Source organism: Myxocyprinus asiaticus, chromosome 26, assembly GCF_019703515.2.
Source record: "Myxocyprinus asiaticus isolate MX2 ecotype Aquarium Trade chromosome 26, UBuf_Myxa_2, whole genome shotgun sequence".
NCBI lineage: Eukaryota > Metazoa > Chordata > Actinopteri > Cypriniformes > Catostomidae > Myxocyprinus > Myxocyprinus asiaticus.
In genome coordinates, this window is record NC_059369.1 from 28,329,624 (window position 1) to 28,342,875 (window position 13,252).

General features: G+C 38.6%; 1 protein-coding gene across 1 annotated transcript; it reads left to right on the forward strand.

Annotated features, from left to right (window-relative positions):
* The first annotated feature begins 3,717 nt into the window (after nt 1–3,717).
* Nucleotides 3,718–12,841, forward strand: LOC127416833 (tetraspanin-3-like). Its single transcript, XM_051656399.1, has 7 exons — nt 3,718–3,881; nt 5,973–6,164; nt 6,956–7,030; nt 7,304–7,405; nt 8,188–8,340; nt 8,425–8,508; nt 11,797–12,841. The coding sequence occupies exons 1-7, from the start codon at nt 3,816–3,818 to the stop codon at nt 11,887–11,889; spliced, it is 765 nt and encodes a 254-aa protein (XP_051512359.1). The 5' UTR covers nt 3,718–3,815; the 3' UTR covers nt 11,890–12,841.
* The last annotated feature ends 411 nt before the right edge of the window (nt 12,842–13,252 follow it).

Sequence of the window (13,252 nt, forward strand, 5' to 3'; positions counted from 1 at the left end):
TCAGTAGACGAAGACGTGGAACTATAAAGATCAATACAGAATTCTTTAAAGGTATTATTAATATCAATGGCTGAGGTAAAAATTTCACCACCAGCAGATTTCACTGAGGGAATGATAGAAAGAGACTCTCTCTGCTTTATATATCTAGCCAAAAGCTTCCCTGCTTTGTCACCTGACTCAAAGTATGACTGTCTTGCCCTGAGTAACCAAAACTCCACTTTCCGCAACAAAATAGTATTATATATATATATTTCAATCGGGTCAATTCTCTGAGGCCATCAGCTGACATACAGTGCTTCAGCTCTGCCTCTGCACTTTTAATATTTCCTTCCAACTCCACGAGTTCTTGTTCTTTGGATTTTTTGATGAATGAGGCATTCTGTATCTGACCCCTAAGAACCGCCTTAAGTGCCTCCCAAGCCACACCCACAGAGGATACTGAGGACCAGTTGGTCTCCATATAAACATTGATTTCAGTTTTTAACATTTGTTGGAAATCAGGATTTTGCAAAAGGGACACATTAAGGCGCCAACTATATGATTTCTTTTTCTCTATATGTGGCATCACCTCTAAACTCACCAGGGCGTGATCTGAGACTAAAATGTTTCCAATTGAGCAGTACACAACAGATGAAATTAGGGATTTGGATATAAAAAAAAAAAATCTATTCTAGAATAAATCTTATGGACTGATGAAACAAATGTATAGTCCCTACCAGATGGGTTCAAAAGTCTCCAAATATCCGTAAGACCAAGATTTTTACACATCCTGTGAAGTGTCAATGTTGCTCTAGGGGGCTTACATCCTTTTGCTTCACTGTGATCAAGGACTGAGTCCATCAAAAGATTAAAGTCTCCTCCCAATATTATATCATGAGGGGTGCCAGCGGTTTGCAACATCCCTTCAATATCTATAAAAAAGCCCTGATCATCAGCGTTAGGTGCGTAAATATTAGCCAAAATCAACCTATGCCCTTGAATTTCAGCTAAAACAATAATGACTCTCCCTAATTTATCTTTAGTCTGTTTGAGACATTTGAATTGTAGATGTTTATTAATCAATATAATGACTCCCTTGCTCTTACTTGAGCCAGCACTAAAAAAAACATGTCCACCCCATATCTTCACAAATTTTTCAGCTTCCTGCGGGGAGAGATGTGTTTCTTGAAGAAACACTATATCATATTTCTTACATTTAAGATAAGTAATAACCTTCCTTCTTTTTATGGGGTGCCCCAACCCGTTTACATTCCATGTGGAGAGAGATAGTATACTCATATTAACATTTGGCATTTTGATATAGTAGAAAAAATTAATTGTGTGTCAAAAACAAAATTATACAGACCACATTCCCCATTAGTGAAACAATCAAACCCCGAACTTCCCCCCGAACAAAACAAACAGAAAAACCCCCCCAAAAAACGTGTGCATTAACCCCGCGCACGAAAGCGTCAACTGGCGACAATCCCTCTAAACTCAAAAGGTCCATGAACGCCCACGAGACCCCACGACAACTTTGCCATCGGATTGCACAATTTTGCCTCACAAATTTGTGAGGCAAAATTACATAATAGAAAATACTTTGTAAAATAAACCCAGTCAATAGGAAGAATGAACACAAAGAATGTGTAGATTCATTCACAGAACTGTCTCAAAGGTGTGATCGTCCACAAAACAAATTCCAGCTGATATAAAACTGTTCAGATATGTTCAGTGAGCTGGCTGTTATGAGTTCAACGGATGACATAATCATTCCAATGTCCCGTAAAAAAACTCAACAAAACAAACTCCAGCCAGCAGGAGGAATAAGCACGAAGAACGAACAGATTAATCCACAGCTGTTCCTAAGGAGTGTTATTCAATAAAACAAGCTCCAGACGCTAGGCGGAACCAATACAAAAAGAAACAAAACCGGCATCCCGGTTCCCCGGATGGTCGAGTCAATTCAATCGGAGGCCGCATAAAAGTATATACCATGACTTACACAATCTGTCAACTTTATAAAAGACATCCTTTGTGTGAGCATGTAGATATTTTGCGGTCATCCATAGTGTCCACTCTCAAACTGGCTGGGAACTTCAGTGCAAAAGTAATCTTTCGTCAATGCAAAAGTTTCTTTAAGGAAAAGTGTTATTCACAAAACAAGCTCCAGCCGCATGGTGGAGCCAATGCAAAAAGCAAAAAGAAACCAAAATGACGCCCAGCTTCCTCAAGAGTAAGTACAGTGAGTCGACCCACTCACATGAGAAAAACCCAATGGTTTACTCACCCATTGATTCAATAAAAGACACTGCCTGATTGAGACATGTAAATACTTTGCGACCGTCCTTCATTTCTATTCTCAGTTTGGCCAGAAACATCAGAGCAAAAGTGATCTTTCGCCGATGTAAGAGTTTCTTACATTCCTTGAACCGATCGCGTTTCTCTCTTGTCGAACTCGCAAAGTCCGGGAACAAGAAAATATTATGGTTCTTCCAAGAAAGCTTCCCTTTGCTCCTCACCTGGCGCAACACAAGATCTTTATCGGATGATCTCAAAAATCTGGCCTGAATCGATTGGGGCCTGTCTCCCTCAGCAAATCTGTGAGCTGGGACTCTGTGAGCTTGCTCGATTTCCAGCTTGTGGCCTGTTATGTCGAGCAGACTCGGAAAAAATTTGTCTAGGAATTTCACCATATCTCTGCCCTACTCATGCTCAGGAATTCCAACAATTCGAACATTATTCCTGCAGCTTCTATTCTCACGATCTTCAAGCTTTTCAAGGAGATGTTGCAAATCAACTTTGGTCGTGGGCAGATTAGCAGTTAATTCCATCTCCAAAAATTCCAAAAAATCGATTCGTCTCTCAACATCAGTCACTCTTGTAACTAACTCAGAGAATTTTATTTCCATCGTCGTAATCGATCGATGTATTACAGCGAGATCCTCGAAGTCAGCAAGAACCTTCGTCAACATCACCGACATGTTGGACAACTGATGCTGGATCTCCTCTCCCGCTGCGCCATCCAAATCGAGTCCCCGGTCTGTAGGCCTGTCGGGGCTTTCATCCTGAACACGTAAGTGTTTTTTAATGTCTCCAGAGCCCGAGGATTTTGACTTCTTTGCCATGTTTTGCATCAAAGAGCAAATGTGTAACTGGGTGTATCAAAATTCACCAGATTATAACATGAAAATAATGAAAAATTTAGCAAAGTGCGCAGAGCTCGTCGCTCACACATCTGCCCCTTGCATGGCGTCACGTGACCCCCCAATACGTGTCTTTATTCAACTATAATTAAAAATTAAATAACAGGTACATTGAATGTCTTTTTCATCAAATTGATTGCCAATTTAAATAAACAGAATTTTAATCTTATCCACTTTATCAGCAAGAGCACATGAACGTGAATCCCGCGATATCTGCCTTTGAACTCGAATGTGTCTGATCCACTACAAGATGTGAGAATTGTCCCACTTGACAGCTCTTATTTCACTCCTCCCCTGACTGCAGCCGTCTACTCTCGTCTACTTTCAAGGCGAGGCGTTTGACATCTCGAACAAGCCTATTGTGTTTATTTGGTGTCCCACAAAATCCCTACACCTACCCCAGTCCCTTCACATAACCCTCACCTTAACCCAACCACTACAACTAACCCTAAACCAAACCTTAGTAACAGCGAATGAGACTCTCGCGAGACTTAAATTGCCGGGGTGTTACCTTCTAGACACAGCAGACTCACATAGCAGTGGTATGGCAGCCAGGAGACACACGGCCATTTTATAATCCGCAGCTTGTCTGTTACATTTGCCATTTAAACGGCTTTAGTCCATCTTTTAATGATGGGCCAGTGTGGGATCACGTCGTCTAAGACCGTCTTGGTGTTTCTGAACCTGATATTTTGGGTAAGATTGCGACGTTTGAGGATCAATTTGGGGGTGCGTCAGTGTTGTCAGATGGATGGACACAGTCAGGTGTCGTGCAGCTGCTTTAGAATTACACGCAGTCCTTTATTTATCTGATGCATTTCTAAAATGGAGATTTTAAATACATGCACACTTTGTTAAATCCCATGTGTCCATTGTTTTTATGGTGCGTTATTATTAAAAAGTTGCTGCGCATTGCAATGTTTGTTTACAATCAGATTCTATGTCAGTGTATGTGAATCACTTTATCGTTTATTAAACTGTTATTTGTTTATGTGCTTGATATGCGCTGCTGTGCATAAATTGGCCAGTCATTCCCTTCTTTTGTTCCCTACAGCCGCAGAACAGGCTGGCATTAATGAGTTGAGGGCCGTTCAGACCGAATGCATTCAACGCATATATCAGTACTTAAGTTTAAGATCTTTTTAACATGGCACGGCGTCTAAAAAACGTGGCGCAACGGTGTCAAAAACGTCCATATTTACATAGAAAAACAAGTGAAAAACAGCGCAGACGCACGCAAAAACGAGTTCGGTGTGAACGGCCCCTTAAACCTATAATTTCTTAGTCAATTGAGTGGCTTATAACCTCGAAAACAATAAAGCCACTACGAAAAACACCTACCGGTTTGAGATTGTGCACATTGTCCATGATATTAGCTTTGACAGAACTAGGTCTTTGGGGTCAAAGTTTTTAGAATATAATAAGACTTTAATTGAGCTATGGGATCTCTAGAAATACTACTCCACATTTCAGCTTGCCTTTCTGGTGCATTTGATTAATCTCTTTAATCTGGGTCTGAATGAAATTTAAAGTCTCCTTTTGAGAGATAGAGTTAGTATTAAACTGCCTTCTTATTCTTTTATAGGAATTAGGCTTCTATATTTAATACCTGATTTATTATATCAGAGCCTGAGAGTTGCACTACACTCATAGGGGGTCTTACAACAGGTGGTACTGCAAAGAAAAGGGCGGAAACTAAAAGCAGGATCCTCTGAAACAAAATTCCCCAAACGCCATAATGCAAATCCTTTCTGTGTGGTAGCCTTTTGGTGTTGGCTTCTCAGTTAACATTCCAGAACTTTGAAGACCTTTCACAATGATCTTTCTCAGTGCTCTGTGTTTCTTTATACCTGGCAAAGTGCTCATGAAAGCCAAAATGAACTGAACATCAGTTGCTTTGATGCTAATATCTTCATTTGATTTTGGTTTTTGGGAAGATGACTGCATCAAATCAATCCAATAACTGAATTAGATTTGTATTTCACTCACACTGAAAACCCTAATAAGTTCATTGCACTCATTTGCATTGAGTAATGGGGTCTCCGAAAACTTGGGTATTTAAGTTCAGTTAACTTGGTTTTCAAGTAGAATGAACTTAACTATTTAAGTTGAATTAACTACATGCAAGTAGACTTAACTCAGATTTGAATTTAAATATTGTTGTTTCTACTATTGTACATTTTAATTGAATTGATTCAATTTTGGATCAAACAACAGCACAGCTCAAATAAAGATAACTGATTTTAGGTCAGTTATTAAATAATTCTTATATATGCACTTCAGCTGCACATGCACAAAGATAACTGAGATAGTGTGACCAGGGTCCAACCTGACCAAAGCGACACAGATCACCCTAATGCTGACATTACACCAAACAGCTATTTGCAACAAAGCATAAATAACACAACAAAAGAGCTAAAACATCTATGAATTCTTAATAACAATTATTTAAATTCCCCAATCTGTTCCCTCTTACCAAGGAAACATAATTCAAGCAGCAAGGGATTGTGGGTATTCCCCGTAGCCTCAATTTTGTACTGAGTAGTTTGAGTTATTAACACTTAAAATCTTATGGATTTTTAAGAAAAATAAGTTCAATGAACTTAAATATGAGTTATGAGTCCAAAACTTGACATTTCAAGTAATACTTAAGACAACTTGGTTTTTACAGTAATGGCAACTTTAGGGTATACAGTGTAGTGAGATTGACTCAACTCTTAACTCCTGGCATGAAATCACAGCATATTAACTTCTATATAACTGACCCTGACCATTTTCTTCTCATAGGCGGCTGCTGGCATCCTGTGCTATGTTGGAGCCTACGTGTTCATCACGTATGATGACTATGACCATTTCTTTGAGGATGTGTACACCCTGATACCAGCTGTTGTCATTATCGCAGTTGGTGCACTCTTGTTCATTATTGGACTCATAGGATGTTGCGCCACTATTCGAGAGAGCCGCTGCGGTCTTGCCATGGTTAGTGAGCTATTAGATTACTGAATTGTCATATTCGTGACACTCTGGTATTGTGTTTCCCTTAAGGATGGTTTGAAATGAGACACAAGTAATGGTTCATTATTGGTGCTGTAAGTGATTTTAACAGTTCTAGAATTTCCACAAGCTGAGCCGTTGACTTGGCCATGTATCAACTCGACCATGTTACTCTTTCCAAAACCCTGCACTCGTAAGATACCAAAGAGCTTTGAGACAGAGACCTAGCAAAAGCTTTTGTCAAAAACAACAGCAGCAAAATAGCGCCCTCAACTGACAACTCTTATGAGCAACATGGCATAAAAATGGTATTAAGCCTCAATAATTCGCTACAACTACAATACTATGAGAGTGCGCAAAATGATTGACAGGCAGAAAGTGTCAGAGACCGTGGCCCACGGACACATTTTTGTTCGCTGTTTACAGAGTCTAGAGCTGTCACGGTGACAGGTGAGATATCTCAGGACACTTAATTTATTAATATCTTGCAGGGAGTAGGAAGATTTTTTGCATACCTTTCCATGAAAAAATAGCTTACAGCACCTTTGACCAAACAGTGGTTAAAGTTGAAGTAATTTTTTTTTTATGTTAATTAATATACTTTCAGTCCTGTGGTGAGTGTTCGGGAAACGTGTTTGAAAACAGTCATTACTTTTGCAGTTACGTTTGGTGACACTAGTGGCAATGAAATTACACACGTCACTTTTTATAACCAATAATTAGCAATATGTCTTGCTCTATGCTAACAGCACTTTATTCACATTACTTTTTCACAGTTTGTCATCATTCTTATGTTGGTGTTTGTGACTGAGGTGATAGTGGTGGTGCTTGGCTACATTTACAGAACGAAGGTGAGTCATGCATTTAAAGAGTCAATATTTGAGAAATGAGGAGTGAATGCATCTCTTTTGTTTAATATAAAAGCTGCTCTCACTTTGTGAGACCTTTCAATTTCGTTGAAAGGTGAATGAGGCATTCAGTTTGCAATGTAATACCTGTCCCTCATTATACTCCGATGGCACTGTTTGAATAGCAATGTTGTGTTTGGCATATAGACTACAAAATAGCATCTCCTGCAACATTAAGAAAAAGGATTTAGTAAATAAAGGTGGATTTGTTTCTAGGTGGAAGATGAGGTCAATCATTCCATCCAGAAAGTGTATAATGAATACAATGGCACCAACTCAGATGCTCCCAGCCGTGCTATTGACTATGTGCAGAGACAGGTGAGACTGATTAATGAGATGAATTTACATAAGAAACATTTATGAATTGATGGATTTGTCTCATCTGTAGAAAAACACAGTAAAATCTAAGGATAGGAATTGTAAGGAATTTAACGATTCCTGCTCCGGTTCTGATTTCACTAAACGATTCTGGTTCCTTAATGATTCTTTTAAAGATTCTTCGTCATTTTGAGAAAGAATGAAAACAATTCTTATTGCATTCACTGTCCTTAGATGCCTGTTCTCAAATTATGAGATTATTTCAGATTTCAACAGAAAAGTAATAACAAATCAGAAATAAAGTGTTTAAATAAAATATAGAAGGTTTTTCCGAAAAGGTTTAAACAGCTTTTTAATCACAAGAAACCATGAATCACACACTTGAAAGTTGATTGTTGATTCACATGCACAGCCGATAGAAAATAAGATGCATGCTAAACATCATGACAATGGCTCTGATGTGCTACATTCCATGGCCATGTCCACACTAATACATTTTTGGTTAAAAAAACAGATTTTGCAAAATTTGCGTATCCAGACTGGAATGGTGTTTTACTCCACTGAAAACGCGCTCTTATTACCACAAGCTCTGGGAAAAACAATGATATTAGGAAACAGAAATTGAGTCTTCAACCACAGCGTATTAGTGTGGATGTGGCCATAGTGTTCCATCTGCGCTGGTGGAAGAATGCAGACTTTTCAGAACTGTTAACAAAACCGAATGTCACATCATTCCCAACCCAAGTTAAGTTCTCATATTGCCCATTGTGCCCTATGTAAAGCTCCATTGCTGCGGAATCGCCAACTACTCTGATTGGAAGAACACAAGCTGGTTCAAGGAGTCTCGGAACAACAGTGTACCGCAGAGCTGCTGCAAACCCAGTGTGAGCAACTGCACTGGCTCCCTCTCCCGCCCTGGAGACCTCTACCCTGAGGTGAGATGGAGTGTGTGGTTGCGAGTTACCAATTAAGCAGAGGAAGCCAGAATGTGACTTTAATCTAATTTTGAATCTTTTTAGGGATGTGAAGCCCTGGTTGTGAAGAAACTGAAAGAGATTATGATGTACGTCATCTGGGCCGCACTTACGTTTGCTGCGATTCAGGTATGCTATCTGTTCTGACGTTTTAAAGACATGGGGTCTCATTCACATGTTTTTAGACTTCTTTTTTTTTTTTTTTTTTTTTTTTTTTAAGCACTAAGATAGACATTGTTCGGAAAAATATTCTTGCTACCACATCTGTCTCTTCAGTTTCATTTCTCAGCCTGTCTTGTTTCTCCGGCACACCTCTCTCAAATTTCTCTCAACTCGACCATGTTACTCTAAGTAATGAGGTATCACATATGAAAGCTACAACTAGCATAGTTGATACTGTACCAACTAGTCAATTCAAATCCTTTTATGCCTCTCTGTGTCCCATTGTCTTGAACACAATAAATGACTCCTTGCATACTGAGGTTGTGCCTGCAGCATTTAAAATTGCTGCTGTAACTCCAGTTCCAAAAAAGCCGAATATGGATTTGGACAATATGAGCAACTTCAATCCCATTTCAAATCTTCCCTTCCCTTCAAAAATCTTAAGAGCGAGCTGTTGCCTCTCAATTACACAATCACCTCATTGTCAATGATCTCTTTGAGCCATTTCAGTCTGGTTTTCGGAAATTTCATAATACAGAAACGGCTCTAGTCAAGGTCACTAATGACTTGTTAATGGCTTCAGACTCAGGCTCTTTTTCTATTCTCATCCTTCTTGATCTAAGTGCTGCTTTCGACACTGATCACACTATTTTACTCACCCATCTTGAATCTCTCTTTGGTGTCTCTGGTACTGCATTAAACTGGTTTAGGTCCTGTCTCTCTGATCGTAGGCAGTTTGTCTCTCTAGGTGGTTACAGGTCTGAGATTGGTTCAGTCCGCTCTAGTGTCCCACAGGGTTCAATTTTGGGCCCTGTTTTGTATTTATATTTTTCCTCTTGGTCAGCTTTTAAGATGACTGGGTCTTATTTATTTCTACGCAGATGACACACAGATATACATTCATTACAAACCTGGTGAAAATTTGGCAAATGCCTTTTTTTCAAACTGTTTTTCTGAGATAAAAACTTGGATGGCTCAAAATTATGAGAAGTTATGCTTATTGGGTCTCCTCACCAGCTCCGTAAGGCTGGCTCCTTAACTCTGTCCATTGAGGGGCTCAGTTTTGGAGCTTCAAACAAAAATGAAAAATCTGGGTGATTTATTTGACGCAAATTTGTCATTTGATCTACATGTAAAAAATACTGTTAAAACATCACTTTAATTATTTCAGAATCATTGCAAGGCTGCGCCCTATGTTATTCTCTGTGGCTGAAAAGCTGATCAATACTTTCATCTTCTCTCGCATTGAATATTGCAATGCTCTCCTTGCTGGAGTCTCAAAATCTACATTAAATAAATTGCAATATGTGCAAAACTCGGCTGCCAGAATCCTGCCTATGTAAAGCGCCTTGAGAGGCCTCTTTAAAGGTGCTATATAAAATAAAGTTTATTATTATAATTATTGCATGGATTTTGCATACTTGTATAAAAAATGTCTGCCAGCTTCACAACAGGTGTGTATGCACTTGAATTTGTTCTTACCTTTGTTCTAATGTTAACAAGTCTGGATTATACTTAATAGAGGAGCAATCCACATGCTTAGTAAATTGCATAAAACACACTCAAACCATCTCCATACAAGGGCTTTCAGCACAACCATACCTGTATAGTTGCAAATGTGTAGAGAATGATGCCACCAAAGCAAAAGGCCAAAAAACATCACATAACAAAACATCGCAGTACAGCATTACAATTTGGATTGATTTTATAAAATGTACCACAAGAGATGTTGGATCAACTGAAGGCATGCATACAAGGACAGCTAGTATCTTCTTGATTGGAAAAAGACTCAAAAGCTTAAACTGTTTGTCAAGACCAAGAATATGTTTCACTTATATATTTCAAATCAGCAATAAAATCTGACAATGATATCTTAAATTCAACTTTAGTTAAAATCATGTAAAAAAACAAACAAAAAAACAGTGTTTTTCAGACTGGCCCAGCTAATCCGCATGCACATTCTAGAGAAAAAGAACCAGGTGATGCCTCTATCAAAAAGCGATTTGATCCTATAACCAGGGACTAAAAACGGTTCAATGAACAAAACGGAAACTGAAAACGAACACATTTAAAAAAAAAAAAAAAAAAATGATACTTAACTGTTAATTAACTTTATGCTTGTTATGATTTCTATGCTGATAAATCCACCACACAGAAAAAATCTTAATAGCTTTTTTTGGTTTATTTTAGTGAGGCAAGTGGCTTATTTTTGGCTCGTCTTTCCAGACCAGGCCACTTGTTTCTTTTATGAGATCAGGCAACACCTCAATTGGTATTTCACCCACCCCTTAGTGCAGAGGACTGTCATTTTAAACAATGTTTACCATTCTTTTGTTTTGTTCTAACCGGTAAGCATTTACAAGGGAATAACATTCCATTCCCTTTCTACTGTTGCCATATTGAGTGTTGTGATTTCTCACATTAATTTTTCTACAAGTGGGCCATCTCCTCCTATCTCAGATCCTTACGGTCAGATTATCTTATGCAAAAAGCTGAGTCTTTGTCTTTTAGACAAGAACATAAATCCCTCTCAAGTCTGGTCTGCGTCTCTTTTTAATGCAGGCAGTGCAGGTTTTTTTTTAGCGTTCTTAGTCATTAAGACGCTTAGACTGTGAATCAAAAAGGCTATACAGTGGCCTCAGTGTCTATCTTCTCTCCCCATAAGGCAGAGCTCTGGCACTAAAGCATTTTAGGGAGTGTCAAACCAGGCCTTTTATAAGCCTGTAGTTGCTGAATCACTGACTTTGACATTTATACAGTTTCAAAAACCCTTTGTGGTGAATTTATTTAGGTGAATAAATAAGTGTTTTGGCAAGCACGGCTTTCACATGGTAACTGGCTTAGCCTGTCTGAATTAACAAGGCAAGAAACAGAATAGTAGGTTAGGTTGTTCTTGGCAAATGTGCATGAATTAAACCAGCTGTTCGGCTTGTTCCAACTTGTGATAATTTTTTTTGGTAGTCTAGCCGAGTTTGAACTTTCAGAACAAATCTTGAATAAGCCAGTTTGAAAAACAGAATCTGCTTATTTCCATTACAAATGTATGGGGTGGTTGGTACAAAAGTTGTCAAGGACACACTGACTTTGTTTCTCATGGCAGTAATTCTAGAAGCTTGTGTTGGTTGGCTTATCATGTGTCCTCCTCTGCCTTTTTTGTCCATCATTTATGGACAAAGCTTGATTAAATTTTAGAGCAAGCAGCCTTCTTTCCTTATATTTGCCCAGAAAATTGGAAATTAACTTTTTTTTTCTCAGATGCTGGGAATGTTGTGTGCCTGTGTGGTGCTGTGTCGCAGAGGCCGGGATCCAGCCTATGAGCTACTCATCACTGGAGGAACGTATGCATGAAAAAACATACCAGACAGACTCTCTTTTCATGCACACACACACATACACCCACTGGGCTCAGGGTTCTGTCGGTGTGAGGTGGCACACTGGATATGCCCTAATTTATCTCTATTTCTACACGTTACACCGGGTTTGCTCACACAGTGCACTGGTGATGGGTGAAGCTAATTGCATCCTATTTATTTATGTCACTTAATACAATTGTGTTTTAATTTAATGTTGTTTTTTTTTCTCAAAGGCGTCAGGCCAAACTGCAAAATGGCGAACAACCAATTGTTAATCCCATTGAGAAGACTTTAACACACAAATTGCTTAATATTTTCTCTCTGTTATATGGAGTTTGTGAAAGAGCATTTTCGCTTGAGTGACGAAGAGATGCTGTTATTGTATGGAATAATATGTGGAATGTATACTTTACTCATTTGTTAGTTTGCACTAAGTGTACACTTTAGTTCTTTGTTACAAATACCGAGATTAATCTGGTAAATGGCTGGGATGGGTAAACGCTTTGATATGTTTAGAGAGGATCTACACACGGTACCACTGTCTATGATGTCACCCTTCACCAGTCTGCTGCTCAGGGACAGTGGCAGTGTGAGAGACCACACAACATTGCTTTGCAAAGTGGGTCCAATCGGACAGCTAAAATGAACTGTATGTTCAAAACGGGGTTCACATCAGTTTACATGTAAAGTGTAAAGATGTTTTGGGGTATAATCTACATGCACTACCTACCATTTACTGAACCCTAATATTTCCCCCCCCCCACATTTTTTCATTGCTTATAGTGTGAACATTACTATTCTAGTAATATGTAGATTTAACAGTTAGTTTGGATAGGTATTTAGTACAGGGTCAACAGTGTATTATTTTAAATGAATGTAAATAGTTGAGGAAAAATGATGAATTAAGCTTGTAATTTCGATCTTAAAATAAATGTTTCATAAATTGACTTGTTTTATTTCATGAATAATTTTTCAGCTGTCTGTTTTAGATTTAGAAACTTACTACCAATGGTGCATTTCAAACTTGAAGTACCACCTTAATGTGTTGCGAGTCACAGTCAACAGGTTGCAGTCTGCGTAGCTACAGATGTAAAGGTAACACGCAGTTGTACAGGCAACAAACCACACTTACTGAGAGCAGGCAGTGCAAAATGATTAAAGGATCCTCACACTGGCACCAATGGTCTCTACAATCAACTTAAAGGGATAGTTCACCCAATAATGGAAATTCTCTCATGATTTACTCACCCTCCTGGCACCCAGATGTGTATGATTTTCTTATGCAGAACAGAAAATAAGATTTTTAGAAAAAAAAAAAAAAAAAAATTAGCTCTGTAGGTCCATACAATGCAGTTGAA